Source organism: Squalius cephalus, assembly GCF_949319135.1.
Source record: "Squalius cephalus genome assembly, chromosome: 24".
Classification (NCBI taxonomy): domain Eukaryota; kingdom Metazoa; phylum Chordata; class Actinopteri; order Cypriniformes; family Leuciscidae; genus Squalius; species Squalius cephalus.
This window is the reverse complement of record NC_137145.1, coordinates 6,371,097-6,395,168: the sequence shown is the minus strand read 5'-3', so window position 1 is coordinate 6,395,168 and position 24,072 is coordinate 6,371,097. Positions and strand designations below refer to the sequence as shown.

At 35.6% G+C, this 24,072-nt stretch overlaps 4 protein-coding genes across 7 annotated transcripts in view; 2 read left to right on the top strand and 2 right to left on the bottom strand.

The window, feature by feature from the left end:
• kdm2bb (lysine (K)-specific demethylase 2Bb) overlaps nt 1-10,031 on the bottom strand; it is a 29,416-nt gene extending 19,385 nt beyond the window's left edge. Inside the window, exons 1-6 of one of the 4 annotated variants that reach the window (XM_079861745.1) lie at nt 9,971-10,031; nt 6,697-6,841; nt 5,676-5,754; nt 5,541-5,587; nt 4,447-4,625; nt 3,743-3,849 (exon numbers count right to left, since the gene is read on the bottom strand). In XM_079861745.1, coding sequence (XP_079717871.1) covers nt 3,743-3,849; nt 4,447-4,625; nt 5,541-5,587; nt 5,676-5,754; nt 6,697-6,823 — 539 coding nt within the window. In that variant the 5' untranslated portion in view covers nt 6,824-6,841; nt 9,971-10,031. Of the gene's footprint in view, nt 1-1,829; nt 2,176-3,742; nt 3,850-4,446; nt 4,626-5,540; nt 5,588-5,675; nt 5,755-6,696; nt 6,842-7,333; nt 7,543-9,970 lie in introns of those variants that run through there. The other 3 variants (XM_079861743.1, XM_079861744.1, XM_079861746.1) reach the window with 3 other exon arrangements.
• orai1b (ORAI calcium release-activated calcium modulator 1b) lies at nt 8,491-11,124 on the top strand. Its single transcript, XM_079861778.1, has 2 exons — nt 8,491-8,743; nt 9,993-11,124. The coding sequence occupies exons 1-2, from the start codon at nt 8,609-8,611 to the stop codon at nt 10,539-10,541; spliced, it is 684 nt and encodes a 227-aa protein (XP_079717904.1). The 5' UTR covers nt 8,491-8,608; the 3' UTR covers nt 10,542-11,124.
• A 133-nt stretch (nt 11,125-11,257) lies between these two features.
• On the bottom strand, nt 11,258-15,857 carry morn3 (MORN repeat containing 3). The gene is made up of 6 exons (XM_079861777.1): nt 15,721-15,857; nt 15,443-15,588; nt 14,746-14,903; nt 14,509-14,668; nt 12,311-12,495; nt 11,258-12,129 (listed from the first exon to the last, which is right to left on the bottom strand). The coding sequence occupies exons 2-6, from the start codon at nt 15,585-15,587 to the stop codon at nt 12,031-12,033; spliced, it is 747 nt and encodes a 248-aa protein (XP_079717903.1). The 5' UTR covers nt 15,588; nt 15,721-15,857; the 3' UTR covers nt 11,258-12,030.
• A 121-nt stretch (nt 15,858-15,978) lies between these two features.
• tmem120b (transmembrane protein 120B) lies at nt 15,979-23,161 on the top strand. Its single transcript, XM_079860789.1, has 12 exons — nt 15,979-16,088; nt 16,995-17,113; nt 17,227-17,343; nt 17,900-17,959; nt 18,041-18,136; nt 18,224-18,313; nt 19,002-19,067; nt 19,155-19,216; nt 19,312-19,404; nt 19,493-19,557; nt 20,229-20,297; nt 21,538-23,161. The coding sequence occupies exons 1-12, from the start codon at nt 16,026-16,028 to the stop codon at nt 21,649-21,651; spliced, it is 1,014 nt and encodes a 337-aa protein (XP_079716915.1). The 5' UTR covers nt 15,979-16,025; the 3' UTR covers nt 21,652-23,161.
• The last annotated feature ends 911 nt before the right edge of the window (nt 23,162-24,072 follow it).

Genomic DNA, 24,072 nt, shown 5'->3' with positions numbered 1-24,072 from the left:
GAGAAGCACGATAAATCCCTAATGTGGTTTATTATAAGTCCTGACAAAAAAGATTGCATTTGCTAACTGGGAGTAACCACAGCATGAGAATGTTCAACTCCCAACTCAAAATGAATATTGCCTTCAAAACCACATGCAGTGGAATTTCCCCTTCTCAATCAACAACGTTATCAAAGCACAGCGAAATATTATGACGTAACATTTTTTTCGTATTATCACTTTCAGCAATAAATTGAGGCTATTATCTCTTTTGTGGACAGAACATACAGGACGATATCATGGACGTGGGTTTGTTTCAGATAAAGCCGTCTCAGCACCAGGACAGGGATGGAAGCTATTTGCGGCTTATGCATTTGTCATCCGCAGCGTTTAGCAAGGAGTGAAATTAATCAAAGCCCAAACAGCCACGGTGTCTGGTTAAAATCTGTCCCACTGAGCAGGGAGAAGAAGAAAGAGAAGAAATCAGTTAGCTCTAATGAGCAAAAGGCATCGCTCACTGCAGGGCATCTTGAACTAAAAAAATTATTAGGCATCAATCTCGGCGCAAACCCAGATGGTTGAGGGCTTGAAAAATGAGACTTCTAAATTTAGGGTCACCAAAGTATGGTCTTCACGACGGTTGGACATGCGACTGAGGGTTTAATTATTACCAGACACTTTTTGCATGTGGTCTTTGCACAACAGACCGATAAATGTCAGATGATGTCACTACAGATGACATCATATGTTACGGCAAGCACACTGAGCACTTTGCTTCCAGATGTTTCCCAAAATACAAAGAAGGCAAAAAGGCAAACAACTTGGACTCATTGACTGCAGGCTGCAGAAGGTAACACTAGGGTAATACCTTGCAACCTGAACCCTCAGCGGTTACATCCTATAATTGGAGCTCTTAGATAAAAGGTTATGAATAAATAATCAATGTCTAAATAGTGCCCTCACACAGGAACTAATAATGCAGTCTGACCATTTGTGGATTAAAAGACTTTATATTATCACGGAGATCATGACATGATTAATTATCGTTTAAAAAAAATTATATGTAAAAATAACGTAATACAAAGATAATTTTAATAATCAGAAGTATTTAAAAATATTAATACATTTAAATAAAAACTAAAATAGAAATATAGAAATATTTCAAATTTAACAAATAAAAGAATTTTATAGTATTTTTAATATTTATAAAATTTTATAAAAACACATTTAACATTAATATGAAATAATATATATATATATATATATATATATATATATATATATATATATATATATATATATACTTACATACATACATATTTATTATACATATTATATATATTATACAATCTCCTGCCATATCTGTTTTTATTTTGTGCAGACTTGCATTTTCAGGCTACTTGAGCTGCATTTCACATTCTGTAAGTGTATACATGCATAATGACACCTAGGCAGAAAGAAAGGCAATCAATCGTTCTGTTATATGAACACAGATATCTCAAACTGTGTATTTAGTATTTTAGACCTTGACCGCTACAGCCCATGTCATTCATCCCACAGAGTAGCCAGCGAGGGGGATGACGCACCGAAGCAGCCAAAACAAAACTATAACCTTGATGTGCACAAACATGCTTAGTGAGCTTATAAAATACCAGACCACACATGCAACCCTCACAAACATTTATTTCACCAGACCACATGAGCGGAATGACCACAAATGAATGCTCACACTTTCATAAAACAAGCAAAGAAAGTTCACCAAACTGTACTAGAACTAAAAATCCTAATGGGACCTCTAAAGGATTATTTGCATTCTCATGCCATAGTTTTCAGTGAAATAAAAGACATACCCAATAGATTTTCATCCCCATTTGAGACACTTCACTGTTCTGACATCTGCCCATGTAACCCAAAAGAAGAGAACTGAACTGACTTTTAGCGTTGAATTCTTCCTTTATAAAGAGCTCCATGAATACAGAGAGGAGGGAGTCAAAGGGAAAGTGAGAAAGATAGTGGGCTTTCCTGTGCTGGAAATACTCCTATGCCATATTCTGATTGGCTGAGGAGGATTCATTGGGATACTGCAGCAGCCTGTGAAGATCCGCCTCTTCTCCGCATCAGAAGTGTGCTGCCTAGCAACCTGATGCAGTCACGGCCAGCTGCAGGCGGAAGAAATGCGCAGCATGCGCCGAGGAGCAAAACAAGGGACTGTGGGAAATGAGCAGACCTCATCTTGGACTAATGCAGGATGTCAAGAGAACAGTTTTAAGACTGACTCAACAAGCTTTGACTGTCAAAAATGAGCCGTGTTGAAAAGCCAAAACACTTCCTTGAAGTGAAAGGTAAAAAAACGTGTCAAATTACGAACATGTAATTCAACTAAGTGGACACTGAAATAGGGCTGAATATTGAAATATTACTAATGTTCGAATTTAAAAAGTATGATTTCAGTTTGGTTTGTCTCCTGAGACCACAAGAGGACGCAATGAGCAAAATATTAATGCACCGCATTAAATTGTTTATTACAAAGCAATGAAATAACATGACTGTCTGTACAAAAAAAGTGCATAACGTTTAAACTACCGTTTATAAATCAAATGCAATTTCGTAAATTGCATTTACAATTATGAACTAAACTGCATCATGCATTTATGCATAGTTTAATACAAAGAGCCACACAGAGTACTTTTTGTGTTTAAAAACATGAGATGCAAATGCAGTGGAATGGGAAAAAAAACACAAAGTCTCGCAACATGAAGTCGAACTTCTTTTAATTGTACATGGCTTTCTAAACATGTGTCCCTCTTGTGCGAGACACGAGTGCAACGGTCAAAGATGTCCGTGCGTCAAGTGCATGTTTACATGGAAAAGCAGCTCAGAAAATACGTTTTGTGTGAACTGCTTGGTTGCAGGTTTGACGTAACCAAGATCTTCTTCCCTGCATTGAACTGCTCTATTTCTGCATTGTTTTTAATGAACAACGCAGCAGCGCCACATCAAGTGGGTTCAACTGGATAGGCTAAGAAAAACATTAAAACTGGTAGCACTTTATTTTACAGTCATGATCCCCATGTACATAATACTATAGTAATTACAATAACTGGGTAATAACTATGTACTAACCCTGAACCTACACCTAAACCTAACCCATGTAGTTACCTTATATTACCCAGTACTTTCTTAGGTACTGTTAAATAAAATGTAACCCAACAACATCATTCGAATCTCGTGCGCCACTAATAAGGCTGCCTGAAGCACACCTAAAATTCACCGTTTTTGCCGTTAATGTGGATTTTATTTTTAAATTCGACGAATATTCGAAATTTGATTTTTAATTTGACAGCCCTACACTGAAACACCAAATAAATTTGGAACAATAATGGGTAACACTTTATTTGAATGTGTCCTTGTTACATGTATTTACTATAGAAATAACTATAAATGTTTGCATTATTACATGCAACAAACCCTAAACCAAATCCTACCCTAACCCTATAGTAAGTGCATGTTGTTAATTAATATTACTCAGTGATTAAATGTATGAAAAAACAGGGACACATTCAAATAAAGTGTTACCCAATAATGATTATTTCCAAACACGTTCCTCTCTCCAAACTGACACTGACTAACAGACACAATTATGTTCAGCCATTTACAAAGCCTAACCTGTCTGTACTTTTTCAGAGTGTGTCCTGAGAAATCACAGGCAAAGCAATGGCTTTAATTGTTATTTGTTTTTCCGAAAATAAACATTAAATGTTACCTCTGAACTTTGGGATATTTCATCTCAGACATGACGTTTGTGGCTTCGGTTTGTTTCTGCTTGAGATGCAGCGGCCACATATTGTCCACCCAGTCCACCAGATCCACCTGAAGAAAAACAGAAATAAAATTCTCCCTTTGATGAAACTGAAGTGATGCCAAGCCTATACCAGAACAGAAACCTCCCATCAGCCCTTGCTGGTATAAAGACTGTCACTCATATGTAACTTTTAAAAGAGATATAACCGAAAAAATTGTATTGTAAATAGTCTTTTCTTCCCTATTGTGACATATATCTGAGTGAAACGGCTTCTCGAACAAGAAATAATGCAGGGCAGGACTTGATTTCGTCCATCAGAAAATTGATTGGATCATTGGATGGTTGTGGTTTGCTATTGGTGGATCTCATGTGAGTGACAGGTTGCCCCGCCCTCACGCCAGTAAACACATCATCAGAGAAGAGATTTTGTTGCAAGAAGGAGGGGGAGTTATTTTGATGAAAGATTACGAGGGCACATGAATTAATGTGTAACAATGTGTACGGATAATTTATAATAAACTGCAGTATTCCATAAAAAAAAAAAAAAAAAGGATTGTCATGTTGAAAAGTGACTAATCAAAAAAAAAAAGGAATTGTCATGTTGAAAAGTGACTAATCAATGAGAAAGACAACTCAGTTCAGTCTGTAACTAACTGGCTCCTTACCACCGTAGGTCTCTTGATCAAGTTCTCCAGTTTGGTGTGACTGAACTCCAGGCTGATGACGTTGAACAGCTTGTCGCGCTCATCCTCGGGCGTCTCATAGTAGCGGACGAATTGCGCCATGCTCATCTCGGAGCCCTTCTGCGTACTAACGTCCATCACGTCAACATTCCGTCTGCTGCCTGAAGGTCCATGCAGAATTATTTATAATCAATCTTTAGGTTAAATAACTTATTTCATGTTAAAGTGAGATGAATTATACTGGTAACAGAGTAATGAAACTGATATCAAATCAGTATGAAAGGAAAGTTTAGTTCTTTTATCGACCCAGGTACACATGCCATGGACTATATTGAGTTGCAGTTGCATAGTATCACCACAAGAGGACGTAACAGAAAAAGAGTCACAAGGTTGTTATAAATGCATAAATGCATGTGTAACATTGTCCTGTTCATGCATTATGCAAGGTCTGATTAGACACTGACAATATAAAACCTTGATAAGAAATCACAATGAAAGTCCCAGACACTGTTAATGTAAACTAAATAGTAAAGGGATTGTTCACCCAAAAATGAAAACTCTGTTACTAATTACTCGCCCTCATGTCGTTCCAAACCCGTAAGCCTTCTTCAGAACACAAATGAAGATATTTTTGATAAAATCCTCCATTGGCAGCTACACAACTGACACTTTGACACTTCTCACACGTCAAGCGAACATGCTTGAGCTTCCGTTTACCAACTGATGTGTGAGCTGTCAATGTTTATATGTGAATAAAAGCCTAAATTCAATCTGTTCATCATTTTATGAACTCTTTATGAACTTTTTGAAGAGTCAAAGAGTCAATGGAGGGACAGAAAGCTCTCTGAAGATCTGAAGATTAACAAAAATAGTTTGTTTTTTTCCAGCTAGGTTTGGAACGATATGAGGGTGAGTAATTAATGACAGAATTTTCATTTTTGGGTGAACTATCCCTTTAATAAAGCGTATCAAAACGCATCAACTGAGTACAGTTACCATTAAATCCAACGACTGTAACTGTTTAGATGAGAATGTGAAGAAAATAAAAGACAAAGGTAATGTAATAGTGTACTTACCAACCAAACCCTTGATTTCACTTACAGTAAATTCTGGATCCGGCATTCTGTAGTAGATTGAACAATCCAGATAAGCGATTTGAAATGTAAAAGGTATAGATCCATGTGAAATCAACCACTTTCACTTTCTCTTACCTAATTCCCAGTCCATCTTTGGCTTTAAATATGAGTGGGGTTCGGAGTGCCTCTCTTTGAACATATTCATAGGTAAAATCTAGGATGGTATAAAAGGAATGGTTGCTAAAAGTTAAGACTGTTTTAATGAATAAAACAATGACAGCAATAATATGGAGTGCACACAAAAATATTACTTGTAAATAAAGGAATTATACAGGCTACACAAGCTATCAAGACTTTGGACACGTCTACTCATTCTTTATTATGGCCATTTACCACATTTTAAAACAATACTAAAGTCATCAAAACTATGAAACAAATGGCAGATTTGGAATTATGTAGTGGCCATGTTAAACAATATATGTATATGTAATAGATATTTACATATATATCACAGGACAAAAATAAAAAAATTATTTAAACGAATTATCCTGTTCAAAAGTGGACATTTGCTTGGCTCTTAATATCATGCATCTTTTACGTTTTTTTTTTATAAGTAATGTCTACTCTATCACCCCTAACTTAAAAGTAATAAATAACAATAATAATTAGTTTTGTTGTAATTATTATCAATAGCATTATTGTTTAAATGTGGACTGTCAATCATTAACTATTTAAAGTAAATAATAATTATTATTATTATATCAATAATCAAATTATTTTTAATATAATATATATATATTAAATTGCTTAATTTTAACTGAAATACAAATATATTTAAAAATATTATATTATAATCTTAAATACTGGGTTTTTAAATCTTCTGTTGTCACCTGCACCTGGCAGCAAATTTAAAATACATTTTTTTTTTTTTTGTGCAATATTTTTTTTTTTTTTTATTTTTTAAATGTGCATATTTGTTAATGTGGCAAGGAGAAGCAGACCATCTTCAGCAAGTAAACTTATGAGCACAACTAGAAGCAGCTACAACTTATATTTGCAGCCAGGTGCAGGTGCCAACAGAAGAATCAAAACCCCAATATGTAAGATTACAATAAATATCATTCGCAATAAGCAGCAATATGCTCAAAAAAAGTACCTTTTCCCTCCATATGCTGAACAAGTTCACTGTTGTATAAATTGCTCTCAAGTTTGTCCTCCAAGCTGAAGCCCCTGATGTTAGTGATCTCCTCCACATCTGACAAGTCCTCGTTCTCGTCGTACATCCTTCTGCAGATGGAGCGCTGGACGAAATGAACACATGATGAAGATGAAGATAACCTGTCTCATTCTGTGATCGGATATGAGATATCACGCTGCTCTGGGGTGTTATATCATTCTCACGCATGTCAAATTCCATGATTAACATCCAGGCCTTAATCTTCGACCATCTTAGTTACAGCTATTATATAATTAATGTCAAAGCAGCGCGAACGAGTTAAACTTCCCGATGAACATTAGACACGAGGTTTGCAGGGCAACAATGTGTCCCGTTTCGCACGAGCGTCTCTATATGGAGCATCTTGCTCTCTTTGGTAATTTTACGAAACATGTGTCCTTTCCTGTTTACCATAACAACGTTATTGCGTTTAGCCTATTAATGTGGCGTATGTCGCTCTAGAGTATCGAATCGCTGTGATTCGCCCCGACTCAGGCCACTAAACAATGCATATCGATGTGAGACTGAAATTCCCCATTTAAAACGAGTCTTCGAGAGGACAGCTTCAACTACACACCAGTTTGCGTCCGGATTCCGCACACGCCTCCATGTTCGAGCCTTTCGTCCGTCTTAATTCCCTCAGCGCTTTATCTGGACCATATTTAACGCGTAAAGTTGTGCGCACTTTGATTGCTTGTATAGAAAACTAAAGTAGGAACCATTTTTGTGTAGTGCACCGTGACGTCACGGTCAACAGAATCAAAACATTGCAGAAACGTCACGCGGATGGTGTTTATGAGGGGTCAAAACAATATCCGATTTTTTTTTCGGAGTACTTATCCGAATGGCATTTTTATTTATTTCAAATAATGTAGAAATAGTTTTTTTTTGTTTTTTTTTGAGGGAGTCAGAATTCATCTTTCTTTCTTCTGTTTGGCACGCGCGCTCCTGCACGGTGCACGCACGCACGCGCTGCAGCTGCTAAGCTCGTGCACACGCTTCATCAACAAGACTACAAACACTCTACTAGTGCAATAATTACTGAAAATGTACCGTTTGCCCCTTTATTGACTATCTTTAAATCAGACATATTTTGGTCATTATATGACAGTCATATTAATCGTTATGAAAATTTTGTTATATTTAACAGAGTTTAACAGAGTATATAGCTTGGGGGCAACTTTTTTATAATGCATTATGTTAACTGGACTAGGCCTATATATATCCCCCAACTTATGTTTATATAATAACACAATTAAAAGATTGATATAATTTGGGGATAACAAAGTTTTTTAATTAAGCATAATGGTGACTAAAATAAAAATAAAATATTTGTATAAATTTTTTTGATCAAGATGTGCATATTTGTTAATATAGCAAAGAGAAACAAGCCAAATAAATGCATCCTCCTGACAAAAAAAAAAAAAGTAGGCGTTATAGCAATTCATAGTTATTCAATTTATGAGAATAAGAGGGACACAAATTACATTATTTTTAGAATGAGTCATTTATTTATTTTTTTACAATAATAATAACTAGAACAACAATATAAATTATAATAAATATTATAGTTATTATTATTTTGTTAACGAAATTTAAAATTCGAGATTTTCACCCACAAAATCGAGTCTGATATGTTCAGACACCAGTAATAGAAATTCCGCCAGAATAGAACATTTTTGATTTTGTGGCTAATATATGTCTCAGTTTAATGGGTTCTAATGAAGTATCAGCGTTGTCGCGGAGCCTTGTGGGTAATGTCTTCACGATGCGTCCAGTTTCACTTGAACGAGCCAGCTGACGGTCGCACGCGCAATGCTCCGGTTCAGCTGAATCTCTCTGATAGTCTCTCATGATCTCCCCTCAGATGAACATGAGTCGGAGCGAGCATTCGTTGCAGGCTCTGTCTTGGAGAAAGCTTTATCTGAGCAGAGCCAAACTCAAAGCGTCCAGTCGCACGTCTGCTCTTTTATCTGGTTTCGCAATGGTGAGTTGCTTTTCGTGCCTGCTGTTTATTTAGTGCTGCTAGTGTTCAGTTTAAACACCGAGTTGTTAAAGAGAAAAGCGCGTGTTTTATAATGTTGTGTAAGTTGAAGCGGAAGATTGTTGTTTCAATGGCGCATGACTCGAGTCTTTGGTGCATCTGCAATCTCAAACTGTCAGCCACAGTTGTTTAGCTTGTGCTAATGCTCAGCTAGATACTGTAACTTGCGTGTGTGCACGGCTGCAGTTTTCACTTATGAAGTTGTTAATAAAGCGAGAAGCATAACACCGGATAATACCCGGATGCAGGAAAAAAAAATCTTAAAACTTTTGAGGTCTTCCACTGCAGTGCATTTTAATTCAGTGCCAACCCGTTTCTTGAGAAATCTTATAATTTACTTACACATGTCCAACTTTAAATGAGCATGGGATCATCATTAGAATCTTTTTACCACCTAAATGCACTTTTTTGTGTCACTTTTTTTTATTTTTTATAATTATATAATTATAGCATATAGATATACATTATAGCAGTTTATCTATTAGAATCTTACATTCATCTATTTTTTTCTAGATAGATAGATATATCCTGAGAAGAAAGTTACATTATAACTTTATTATTTAAATGTATAAAAAATAAATGTAAATAATTATAAATATAATTTTATAATTATATAAAATGTTATGTAATTCCATTCCTTAAATATGTGTAATTATATAATTATCGCTATTATATACTTGCATTCAGAAATGTATTATTAATATTAATAATATTATTTATATTACATAAAAACGATTATTTTGTGAGTATTTTCTGTCATTAATGGTGTTAAATTCAAATTATGCTTTAGGAAATCAGTTTAAACCCATCCTCAATTCATTAATTCCTCAATTTGAATGCTAGATTTCTGATATTACCGAGATTAAAAGAAATTGGGTAACACTTTACAAGGTTTCATTAACATTAGTTAACATGAACTAATAATGGACTGCATTTCTACAGCATTTATCAATCTTAGTTCATGTTAATTTATACATTACTAATGCATTATTGAAATCAAAGTTGTATCTGTTAACATTAGTTAATGCACTGTGAACTAACATGAACAAACAATAAAGGACTTTATTTTTATTTAACTAACATTAAAAAAAATACTGTAACAAATGTTTTGCTTTTTGTTAGTTCATGTTAGGTAATGCATTAACTAATGTTAGCAAATGAGTGTTTCACCTGTTTTCCTTTGGTTCAACAGGTGGCCATGGTGGAAGTACAGCTTGACAGCAATCACGACTATCCTCCAGGACTGCTCATCGCTTTCAGCGCTTGCACCACTGTGTTGGTGGCCGTCCACCTGTTCGCCCTCATGGTGAGCACCTGCATCCTCCCGAACATCGAAGCGGTCAGCAACGTGCACAACCTCAACTCGGTGAAGGAGTCTCCTCATGAGAGAATGCATCGCCACATCGAGCTGGCCTGGGCTTTTTCCACAGTCATTGGGACGTTGCTCTTCCTGGCCGAGGTGGTCCTGCTGTGCTGGGTCAAGTTTTTACCCATAAAGCCGAAGGACCAGAAAAACGGCACTATATCCGCCGGGGTGGCCGCTGCGATCACGTCTACCTCCATCATGGTGCCTTTCGGCTTTATTTTTATCGTCTTCGCTGTGCATTTCTACCGCTCGCTGGTCAGCCACAAGACCGACAGGCAGTTTCAAGAGTTAGAAGAGTTGGAGGACTTGCAGAACGAACTGGACCACAGAGGGGAGGCGTCGACCTTACAGTCTCCCGGTTCCCTTTACCCCTAGTTTTGAGTTTGGGAAAGAGCTTCTGTTAATGTTTTAGGTTTGTCAAGTGTTGCAACACATCGTGTTTTTGACCATGGTATTGATCTTTGTTGCATGTGGACACCGAAGCGTCCAGTTTTGTACACTGTTTCTGCTAGATTTAATGATAACAGACTCTGATAACTGTGAAAGCATGCGCTGCATGTTTTATGGATATTTTGTTTTAAAGTGCACCTATTATGCTATTTTAAAGATTCCTAATTTTGTTTAGGATGTCTCCTACAATAGGTTTACATGCATCCAAGGTAAAAAAATATATATACATTGCAGAATCGGCTCTTTTCTCACAGTGTCTGAAATGGTTTGGTAAAGGATTTAGTCTCTTTAAACCCCTCCTTTCCGAGAGCCTGCTCTGCTCTGATTGGTCCCAGTCTGTTGTGATTGGTTTACTCTGTTCTGATTGGTCAGATGACCCAGTCTTTTGTGATTGGTCTACTCTGCTCTGATTGGTCAGACGGCTATATTACACACTACATTATATTTGAAAAAGCATAATAGCGGCACTTTAATTTTTTCCTCTTCTTAATTCACCGCAGGGGAAATCCTTTATTTCAGAATGGCAGCTGTGCCAAATTGTTAATTACAAGGTTTTTATGTTCACACAAGGCAAGCTACATTCTTACAGGGACACTTTCATGTTCACTTGACCAAATAATTTTGATGCTTTCTGAATCAGGGCTTTGCTGTTGAACGGCTGAATCAAAACCCCAAAAACCATAGTCTTATTCATGCTTCATTGTTTCTTAAATAAAGCCCCCCTGCATGAGCACATCTTTAGTACAAAGAAAGGCACTTTATCAACATGTTTGTCCGACCTTTTTTGGTAGTATTTGAAACAGCTTCCCATTAAAGGGGCCTCAGTTCATTCTGAGGTTTGGACGCCAGTACTTGAAACCGTCATGGCTGAGGAACTTGCAGGATTGTACGATTATGCTAGCAAACTTAATTTAGACACAGTGTTGATTAAGCAGAGGACCATTTAAGCATGCATTTGCATCAGCAGCATTGACTAAAATGATCAAAGCGGCACACATTGACATTTAATCACATGTACAGTATTGCCAAATTGAAGTACAATGATATTTTTTTTCTAAAGTGTGTAAAATAAAATTCATGTCATTGAAACAGCTTGTGTAAAGTGTGGTTCAGAAGCTCTTATTAGTGCACGCTGGCATTTGAAAATCCACATTTTTTTATACATTCTGATTAAAGACTTAACCAAATCAACTTCAACCAAACACCTTTTTTGTGCTTTTTATATCATGTCTTGCCAAAATGAACATCAAGAGCATTTTGTCCGATGCTACTAGTATAATGTACCAACAGCTTCTTTTTTTTTTTTTCTATTGGGTTTTTATTATGACTGAGGAGTTGATGATAAATTCTTCTCTGCTTTCCTTACACAAGTCTGCCTTTCTTGAGTTTGAGATATTGTCAAGGTACATATTGCCTAGCAACCATATGACTTGGAATCTGTTGATTTCTCCTTGTCCTCAGTGAAATATGCTTGTGCCTCCATCAGTACAGTCTGTGAATCCTGTAGGCAAACCTTTGGATATAAAATAATCAAAATCTGCAGTAGGTATCAAACCATGTAAATAGACAAAACATTTTGAGCTGTTTGCTGTTACAGTGGTCAGAACCTCTGACCGAAAGCTCGAATGTGCTTCATGCATTACTGTTAAAATGGAAATTATGCAAATTAGTAAACATCAGCGTTAATCATTCACCTTGGGAATTGGATACACTGTTGGCCTAACTGCTGCTTCTCTCCCAAAATCAGATATGGTTCCACACTTCGCAACATCGTCAACCCAAAAGCCTTCGTACAGCTGACCTCTGTCCAGGTAGAAGACCTTGCCGTGTCCATTTTTCTGTCCATCGCTCCAGGTGCCCACAAAGCGGTTTCCATTAGCTTTACAAAAAAAAAAAGTAAAAAATGTCTGGTTTCATATTCACAGTTAAAACTAATTTAGTTAAATTTTGCAAGAAGAAAATTAAGTCTTATTTTTAGGTCCATTAATATAATTTGCATTACATCATTATTCTAATTAAGAAGATTCTAATTATCATTACTATTATGCAAAAAAGATGCATTTTTTATATATATATATATATATATATATATTAGTGCTCTCAAATTGATTAATCGCATCTAAAGGTTTGTAAATATACGTATACAGTGCTATGCATAAGTTTAGACACCCATACTAAAGTTGACTAAAAAGAGGAATAAAAAATCATCTTTTGGAAATTGAACTTAATGCCTTAATTTAAAAAATTAGGAAAAATCCAACCTTTAAGGACACCAATTTTCTTTGTGAATGAATAATGTATCGTAAATAAATAAATGTTCTTCCTTAAAATACAGGGTGCATAAGTTTGGACACCCCTATGTTAAATTCCCATAGAGGCAGGCAGATTGTTATTTTTAAGTATTTTTTTTTATTTTTTTTTTAGGATACTATGCATCCTGATAAAGTTCCCTTGGCCTTTGGAATTAAAATAGCCTCACATCATCACATAGCCTTCACCATACCTAGAGATTGGCATGGTTTTATTTCAGTTAGCCTAATAGCTAGTTTGATTTGCATTGAGAGATGATCTTATGGAAAGTACCCCATGCCAGTCTCTAGGTATGGTGAAGGCTATGTGATGATGTGGGGCTATTTTAATTCCAAAGGCCAAGGGAACTTTATCAGGATGCATAGTATCCTAAAAAAAATGTCAAAAAAAATACTTAAAAATAAAAATCTGCCTGCCTCTATGGGAATTTAACATAGGGGTGTCCAGACTTATGCACCCTGTATTTTAAGGAAGAACATTTATTTATTTACGATACATTATTCATTCACAAAGAAAATTGGTGTCCTTAAAGGTTGGATTTTTCCTAATTTTTTAAATTAAGGCATTAAGTTCAATTTCCAAAAGATGATTTTTTATTCCACTTTTTAGTCAACTTTAGCATGGGTGTCTAAACTTATGCATAGCACTGTATATGCACACACACACACATATATATATATACACAAAAACTTATGTTACATGCGATTAATCACTTTTACTCGATTTGACAGCACTAATATGTTTATATACATATATTTACTGTAACATTTTATTATCATTTATATATAATACACTTATTTAAATAAAATGTAATGTTAAATAAAATATTTCCATTTATTTATGATATACAAGATACATATATATATATATATATATATATATTTACACACACAAACTTTTGCAATTAATCATTTTAGCAGCGCTAATATATATATATAAAACATTTTATGATATAAAATATACCTTTTATATATGTACATGTATATATATACACACACATATATATATATATATATATATATATATATATATACATATACATATATATGATGACTTCAGATGCAAAAGCCTCTAAGTGCCATCTGAAATTTTCTTGTAGAATGATCATTTTTATCAAGCTCGTATATTTAAGCTCAGTAATTTCACTTAAATGGCAATGCACATTACCTATTGTCATTTAAGTGAAATTACTTAACTTAAATATACAAGCTTGATAAAAATTATTCTAGAAGAAAATTTCAGATGGCACTTAAGAGGCTTTTGCATCTGAACTCTTCATTCATATATATATATATATATATATATATATATGTATGTTTGTGGTATTGATTTTATGTTGATTTAAATTTTTACTCTAATTTTTCTATGTAATGAATGTGCTTAATTGTCATAAAAATAATGTTATAGTGCTATAATGTTATAATGTTAATAGTCCTAATAACAGGCTTAATTTTCTTTCTGCAAAATATTTTTGACTTTCATTTATTTATTAATTTTAATTTTGCATCAAATGTGAGTGAGCTGGGCATGTTTTTGTGAGATCCACCAAGCTGGCTCATTTGCGAAGAGTTTAAACCCGTACCTAGCAGAAGCAAACCCTGTCCATGACGTTTGTCCTTCAGCCACTCTCCCTCATACAGCTCTCCGTTCTCATACTGCATCCGTCCCCATCCACTTCTCTGATCTCCACTCCACTGCCCCTCATAGAAAGCAGATGGACTGTAGAAATACGTCCCAGCACCCTTTGAATGAAAGGCAAAAAAAAGTTTATATGCGGAAAATATGGGCCGTATGATGGCAAACAGTGTTTGATACTCACTTCCTTCTTGTCATTTCGCCAGGAACCGACATACACCCTCACATACTCTTTCGTTTCAGGGTCAGTCTTGCTCAGGGTTCCAAACCCTTCTCGCTTTCCACACATCCACTCCCCGTCGTAGATCATTCCTGTTTTCTTCCAAACCTGTGTTCCTTTTCCTTATCAGAGTAAAAGCTTTGTTCAGCTTTGAAAAGAAAGCAGTGTTTCCTAGAAACACATAATGTAATCTGCAGAACACATCTAAATAACAAAGTAAATTAAATTAAGGCTTGTCCATTAAAACTGCCCGCATGAGAGCTTTCTTACTGATCTTCAAGGCCTGCAATGTTTAAAACATCCCATTAAATATTCAATCCTTTTAAGGGATAGTTTACCCCACACAAAAAAATCTGTTATCATTTACTCACCCTCAAGTTGTTCCAAACCTGTATGAAAATCTTTCTTCTGCTGAACACAAAAGAAGATATTTTAAAGAATATGGATAACCAAACAGTTTCCAGTCACCATTGACTTCCATAGTAATTTTGTTTTCCATACAATGGAAGTCAATGGAACTGTTTGGTTACCAACATTCTTCAAAACACCTTCCTTTATGTTTACCAGAATAAAGAACTTCATGCAGGTTTAGAACAACTTGAGGGTGAGTAAATGATTTCAGAATTGTATTTTTTGGGGGGAACTATGCCTTAAGTATTACCATGTTTGTTATTATCCATCCAGTCGCCCGTGTACTGATCTCCATTGACAGAATACACAGTATGGTGCAGTCCACATTTTTGCGCCTTTCTGTCCCAACGTTTTACAAGTGGTTCTGTAGTCTGTGGTCTTTTCAAGAAAGGCATACTGCACATACAAAGATTATTACTATTAGATTTTAAATCTAGAACATGGCACCACTATATTAGTAACAGTAGATGAATGGTAATCATAAAGTAACGTTACCAGGTAGCCTATTAGTATCTGATCAGACCTTACCTGTGACCAACTTCACTTAAACCAAACACGCATGTAAGAGAAACAATTATATTTAAACTTTAATTGTCAAACAGGTCGATCTCGACTAGACCTCTCAAAGTAATTCGTGTATGGTAACCTAGCAACAAGCCTCGACTAATATTTATTTCTTCTCGCGCTCCCGGTCATTAGGTGGCGATGTCATCTTCGGAATCTAATGCTTGCCTGTGATTGGTGGACGGGTGAAGAAGCGGAGCTTATATAAATGGCTGGAGCGCCTACTTGCGGCAGTGGGCGGCACAGCAGCGCCAGCGCCGACGGGTACAATGTCACTGGAGAGATGTCAAAGTGAATGGACAGAAATAGATCAAGAATATCAGCAATTGCAGGTTTGTATTGAACGGATATGTGTTATATGTGTTCTCAGATAGCCAAAAGATGAATCTTGTGTTAGTAAAGAAGCAAATGTGGCTGTTTTAGATGTTTATGATGCGGCTAACAGGCTTTAGCTCATCAGATGAACTGAATTTTCTTTTGTTACTGACTATACATGTGTATTAAACCAGTGTTAGTTCTCTTAATAACATATTAAAACTACAAAATATTAAGCCTTATATTCGTTCTATTATTTGAATAAATGTGGTGTGTTGCTAAAGTACATATGATAATGATTCACGAATTGAACTGGTTAAACCAGGTGAGATGTTAACCAAGAGTTGTTGCTCAACCTGTTAAAATTATCTTTTAATGATCGATTCTTGAGAGCCAGGGTCAGATTACAGGATGATGACGTTCTAGTCATTGAATCAGAGATTGATATGAAGTTCATGAAGCTCCAGGGGTTTGAATACTGTCAGAAAAGTGTTTTTAGGGCATGGTAATACTGTGGAGTTTGGACATATACCACATTAGTACCCTGGTATTCTTTGAATTACCTTGGAGTACCATGTAAAAACCATGAAACATGGTAATCATTCAATGCTATGATGCACATCAAATATTCATCTTGTTTACTGTGTACAAATAAGTTATTTGTGTGTGCTCTTGTAAATAACATGGTACTAGAATACTGTAGTCTTTCAGTACTATGGTATTACCATTATTAATCTACACTCAGCTGTCATCTGTTACTTAGAGATCGAGATGGAAATAATTGTCCCGTGCTTTAAATGCCCTTCTAATGTTTGAAATGCCTCATGCTTGGAATGGAGCATCCAGTGGATATCATTTGCCCATTGAAAGGCCATGCATGTACTAGGAAACCATGATGACTTTCAATGTGTTTTGTATTTTAGGAAACGCACAAAGTGTACAGACAGAAGCTGGAAGAGCTGACGAACCTGCAGGCGATATGCAGCAGTGCCATTAGCAAACAAAGAAAAGCCCTGAAAGACCTCAAGCAAAGTCTTCACAAGTATGAGCAGAGTTTCAGATTACTAAAGATTTGTTACTTTAAAGATATGAGTACTAAAGAATACACATTCACAATGATGTAAACCGATCCTTTTCCTCTTTTGTTGAAAACAGGTGTAAGAAAACCTGCAATGAAAAAGAAAAGGAGGTGATAAATGACCTGCAGGTCCAAATTAAAGAAAGGCAGAATATCTTTTTTGACATGGAGGCCTATTTGCCAAAGAAAAATGGGTGAGTTGTAGTTCTTCATTCGGTGTTATTTATGATGCCACAGTTATGTGGTTAGGTTTTGAGGCTTTTCTGGTATCTTAATGAAGGTATGGTTATGGTATGAAGTCACTCCAAAGGAAGTTATTCTCTATATCAGTTAATCTCTGAAACGCCTTGAATGTAGTCTTGAGTTTTCTTCCGGGAACGAACCTCTCCTCATTTAAATAATTCCCACCTGAGGCAAAACGCAAAAAAACAGGACGAGGCCTGCCCGAGTTGCATTAATAGTGTGTTGAAACTTGTGGTTATGGTAAGGGGCGTGACATTTCCCAAAACACGCTCAAACACACTGGTCCAGCCAACCAATCAGAGCACAGGAAGGAGGGGTTTCGTAGAGACCGGAACTAAACGGAGCGTTACTGACAGACTGGGAAAAGAGGTGCTGAAACAATGTAAAATGTGTGAAAAAATAATGTGTTCAAGAATGAAATCCTATTCTAGTAGACCCCAAAAACAACATCAAGACTTTTGTAAAAGGACATATGGCCTTTTTAAAATGTTTTTCTTCTCTTTTCAGATTGTACTTAAATTTGGTCCTTGGAAATGTGAATGTCACGCTCCTCAGCAACCAAGCCAAGTGAGTCCGATGTGAACATGTCCGTTGAGCTCATAGAGAGTTTTCTGAACAAAATTGCTAATTTTGTGTTTTTCAAAATAGATTTGCGTACAAAGATGAATATGAGAAGTTCAAACTTTATATGACTATAATACTAATGTTTGGTGCCGTCACCTGCCTCTTCCTTTTCAACTACCGGTAAGTCGAGAGATCTGAAAAATGTAATGTTATTCTGTGGAGGAAAAGGTTCTGTTGGAGTCTAACATGCAGATGTGTCCTTCACAGGGTTACAGATGAAATCTTCAACTTTTTATTGGTGTGGTATTATTGCACATTGACAATAAGAGAGAGCATCCTCATGAGCAATGGGTCACGGTGAGTTCACGTTCACTTTAAAACGCCAGTGCCAACTCCCCAGTGGGAGACACAGGTTCAAATCTCTCGACCCAACACTTTCTTCTTACCTCTAAAGAAGGAAAAAGTGCCACAAAAAAAAAAAGCTCGAAACAAAAAATTTGATTGTATATATATATTTTTTTGTCCGTTTATTTAATTATTTGGTTGTAGCATTTATTTGTTTTATTTATTTATTTGGTGGTGATATTTAATTTAGTTGCTTTTGTTTATGTATTTATTTGGTTGTGGTACTTTCATCTGTTTATGTATTTATTTGCTTTTATTTCATTTATTTGTTTTTGTTTATTTATTTGTTTTTGTTTATTTATTTGGTTGTGATATTTAACTTGTTTTTGTGAATTTATTTGGTTGTAGTACTTGTATAGTAGTAATACTGTAGTATTTTATATTATATTATATTATATTATATTATATTATATTATATTATATTATATTTTTACAAACTTTTATGTTAGATGCAATTAATCGTTTTGACTGCACTCATTTATTTATTTTTAGTTCATGTATTTATCTGGTTGTGGTATTTAATTTGTTTTTGTTTATTTATTTATTTGGCTATGTATTTAATTTACTTAGTTAATTTATTTAGTTTTTTGTTCTATTATGAAGATTTTGATTTAACTTTTTTTTTTTTTTTTCTTTGTAGAATTAAAGGCTGGTGGGTGTCGCATCACTACGTCTCAACCTTTTTATCAGGTGTTATGTTGACATGGTACGTGTTTTAGACTTTACATTAAATAATGAAATCTTTTTTTCCCCCCATCCACAACTTATATTTCATTTCCCCTCTTCTTTTAAGGCCAGAAGGTCCAATGTATCAGATGTTCAGAAGTCAGTTCCTGGCTTTCTCCATCTATCAGAGTGTGTATAATCTATCATCTGCTCAGTATGTTTTTGTCTTACAGTGAGGTTGTATGCTGTTATGCTTTATAGTGATGGTGTTGTTTCTCTGGCAGGTTGTGTGCAGTTTCTACAGTATTATTATCAGAGCGGCTGCTTGTATCGATTACGGGCTCTGGGGGAAAGAAACCAGCTAGACCTGACAGTGGGTAAGAGTTGTGATGGATTTGAATCATGGGAGAAATGTTGATCTGCAGATGTTGCGTGTTCAACTGACCTCTCACGTTACTCTTACAGAGGGCTTTCAGTCATGGATGTGGAGGGGGCTTACGTTCCTCCTTCCGTTTCTATTCTTTGGCCATGTGAGTTACAGCATTTAAGGGTTGCCTTTTTGTTTCTCATGCATCTTTTCCTTTTAAAAATATTGATTCTTATGCAACTTTGTAGTCACATTAAAAATAAGTTCATGAATGTAGTTCATAAAGGTGTTTTACAGTGTAACCGCTATGAAGTTCACAACATGTAACTGGAATTTTTAACAGATACACTACTGTTGAAAAGTTTGCGGTCGGTTAGATGTTTTGGTTTTTGATAGAAATGAATACATTTATTCAGCAAGGATGCATTATATCGATCAAAAGTGACAGAAATCTTTTGAAATATTATAATTATCTTTAGTATTTCAAATAAATGCTGTTCTATTTATCAAAGAATCCTGAAATGGTTTCCACTAAAATATTAAGCCGCACAATTGTTTTCAAAAATTTTTTTATTGAGCAGCAAATCAGCATAAATGAATGATTTCTGAATGAGCATGTGACATTGAAAACTGGGGTAATAATATTTTGCAGTAATACTTCACAAAATAACTATTTTGTACAATATTTTTGATGGAATTAATGCAGCCTTGCTAAGCTTCTTTCAAAAACAGAAAAAATCTTATTGACCTTACCTTTTAAACGCTGGTGTGTATTGATTCAGTTCACAGACCGGCATGTAAGATATTTGTGTTGCTTTTCTGTCCTCTGGTCAGTTTTGGCAGCTCTACAACGCTGTGTCCCTTTTTAACCTGTCTGCCCGTGATGACTGCAAGGAATGGCAGGTAAAGAGATACAACACTATTATTGCTCCAAACCCCAAGTGTTAATCTTCTGCGCTGTTATACTTCAAATCATGTTGTTTATTGAGGCGAGGTGTGCTATTTACCTAAGAAATTTCAAGAACCATTTTAATCCAGTAGATGATGTAAAAATCCTTTAATTCAAAGAGGGTCCTAAGAATATCATAGAGACTTGAAGGGGGGCTCATTAGACTGCTTAAAGGGGACCTATTATGCAAAATTCACTTTTATAAGGTGTTTGAACACAGATGTGTGTCCACAGTGTGTGCAAACAACCAGCATATAATGGTAATCCACCCACTCTATTTTTTATAATCCCCATAAATTATAGGTCCACCATTTCTGTATCCTCGCTGTAGCAGCTGAATATACAATGTCTGCACCAAAAACTTTACAAATGTTCTGTTATTGGATGGACCAACGTACATCAGAGTCTCCATAGACTCCCGGTGGTTGAATTGAATTTTTGAAGGAAATGTGCCAATGAAAGTCGTTGAAGTGTTATATATATTTGCGCAAATCATTTTACGCCGGACTGCTTCACAAAAGAGGGTCAGTTCAACCCTGGATATGCACAAAAGTTTTAGATTTTTAGATTAACATGATGGTACATGCTAGTCGATGAGTTAAATCAACTTAACTCCACAACAACTACATACATGTATCCACTAACCATTCAGAATCGTCCAGTTGCATTTCTAAAAGTTGTAACTGTCCGACAGTGGCCGAACACCGCAACTGACAATTTCTGACATTTTGGCTGCGTGACATTCTCCAGTATTTTTGTTGCCGGAGTATCCGAAATGCAAGCTGTTAAAGCTCCGCCCTCTTCTGAAAAGGGGCTGGAAGCAGCAGCTCATTTGCATTTAAAGGGACACACAAAAACGGTGTGTTTTTGCTCACACCCAAATAGGAGCAAATTTGACTAGCTATAATAAATGATCTGTGGGGTCTTATATTTCATCTTGTGAAAACGGGCATAATGGGTCTTCTTTAATGGCCTTGAAACCACCCTAACAGCCATTTAGCAACATGCTAGGAACCACTATGAACACCTTTGACACACTAGGCGAGTTTTTCACAGGATTTGGTACACTTTTATGTTTTACAGAAATCCTGCAAACATTTAAAGCTTTACTTCAAAAAACTGATTGATTAATTCATTATTTATTAATTTGGCTTGTATTGCAAATTGATTTTTGCTCAATGTTTTATCTTCCAGGTGTTCATGCTGGCCTTGACGTTTCTCATCCTGTTCCTGGGAAATTTTCTCACTACTCTAAAAGTGGTGCGCCAGAAGGTCCAGAAGAACACAGAAAAGGTGAAAACTAACTAACGAGAAGCCAACTGGAAGATTTCATACGCAGCGAGGCCAGTGTGGGAACAGCAAAAGCGCACAAAACTGTTTCGTCTATAGGAGTCGCATCCCACGAGCTGCTTGGAGAGGGTTGAGGGTAGATGTTGACGTCTGCCTTAACCTATTTCAGCAGCGGCAGTGGAAACTCAAGATTATGTGTTACGTTGCCCTATCGTCTGCCATGTTGTTTTTGCTCTTATTTATGCAATCACAGCAATTAGAGGGTAATGTTTGAGTTAGAAGCCACTGAAAACCTTCAGACACTGTACATGAGGAGACTTTGATTCACGTTTGTTTTGTTCCTGTGCATGGATATGTTTACAATAAGCCACATTTCAACTTTATGCAACGCAGCAGGAAGGCTGTAGAACTGAAGATGCTCAGTTCATTGCAGCATCTCAAAGGGATTTGTAATGGTTTTTAATAAAGCTGGATAGTGATTAAAGTACTTGTTCTCCTACAAGACATTTTAGCCTAAGCATATGTTACATATTTGTGGGAAAGCATTGATACGAAGGTACTTGAAGAGAAAGGTGTGTTTTGCACGTCGTGGCTTGTTAGTATGGGGATTGAGCAAGGCCAGATTTTTGAATTAAGGCAACATGAGAACGTGAAAACGTGGATTTATTTTATTAACGATGGCAATAATGCTTCTGTAACACTTCATAGTATATTTAAATCAAAAAGAAGCATCCTTTTTTTTTTTCCTTTTTTTTCATAATTTCCACCTGTTTGATAGTTGTATTTAATGGCATAGTCATGCAATTGAAATTTTGAACAATGTCTTGCTTAATGTGAATGAATGCTGTTAGGATTACATCTGCTGTAATTGGACGAGCTGGTATATGTGTGTTACTTTTACTGACTGTGTCAAAGTTTTTTTTTTTTTTTGCCAACATCTTTCATCGTTTACCATCAGCGAGTTTGCTGACAAGACTTTCTTCCTACGTTACATTACACAAGCAAGTAGTGACAGAATTTCTTTCATTTGTTGGCCTTAATGGTCTCCTTTGTCTGTTCACACCTGATTTACTAGTTTAGCCTAGAACACTAGTGTTACAAGTTTCATAGGAACACGTGAATTGTTACTGAAGCAAAAAGCTACAGGGATTTCTCATGTTGGGAAATGCTTTATTGAACAATTAACCACTCCTTAATTCATGCGTAACAGTTGTCACGATTCACAATGTCATTTCATCAATGCCTGTGTTGAACAAAATAACTGCACTTTTCTTGCTTGAACTTAAAATAAGCCTTCAGACTGGAGGAAAAAAAAAAGGTTTCTAAAGGGCCGATTATATATCAAGCTGGATTTCTATTGACCCTCTGTTGCTGTAGAGCAAATAAATTCAATCTGATGCAATCTGTGTGGCCTCGTGTGAAAATGCTATTATTTACACCTTCACCTGCAGAGGGCGCAAGTGTGACACACGTACCTATATTCAGGACTTGTTAAATGTGGGTAAAATAAATGATGCTATTTTTTCTTATCTACTTTTTATTCAATTCATTTATTTAGAAAAAAAACACAATAACACATTTCTTTCAAACAACATAATTTACCCCTATTACCTGACAGATAACGCTAAACAAAATGTCGTGAAAAGGCAATCACGTGTGTCTCTGACAGGGCCAGACACATTAAACAGCAGGAAAGGGGCCCGCGACATTTTAGCCAATCAGAATGCATATCTTTTGTTCAGTCATTTTGCCGGTTCGGTTTGCTGACAGTGTTTCGATGACATATTTTGAAGGGCGTGATTGTGGAAACGGGGCGTGTGGTTGAATTTGGCAAAATTGTTGAAATTGCTCATAAAACTTTTAAAATAAAACTCTGTCCAGGTTTAAAGCTTTTTACTAATTCTTTTAATAGTATTATTATAATCATATTTGTGACCAGTTAATTCATTAAAAACATAAAAATCAATACATAAAGTAATTCATTACCTTTTTATTATTTGTGTCCGTTCATATAAATAACATACTGTGTTTATAGAATACAATAGCCTATATAAAACAATAAATTAAATGTATATAATTATACATAATTTTTGTAAATAATTTAATTTTGTAAATAATAACTTACAATACCTTGAAGAGTAACTTCAATAACTTGTAAAATTAATAAAAGCATATGAAAAGCGCATTCAAATGCATCAAAATAAATGAACATCGATAAGTAACATTTCAATCTTTAGCTTTGTAGCTGTGACACGCAGCAATATTTGGAGACTTCCGTTACCGCAGTCGCATCCTGCTAGGCAGGAGTTTTTACACTAACCACAACAAGATCACTTTTGTATTTTGACCAAGTTTGTTTTGCAAACCAAGCAGAGATTTTCTACATATGTCTGCCTAAAATATGAAAAATGAACAGTATCAGCGCCAATAAAAAATGAA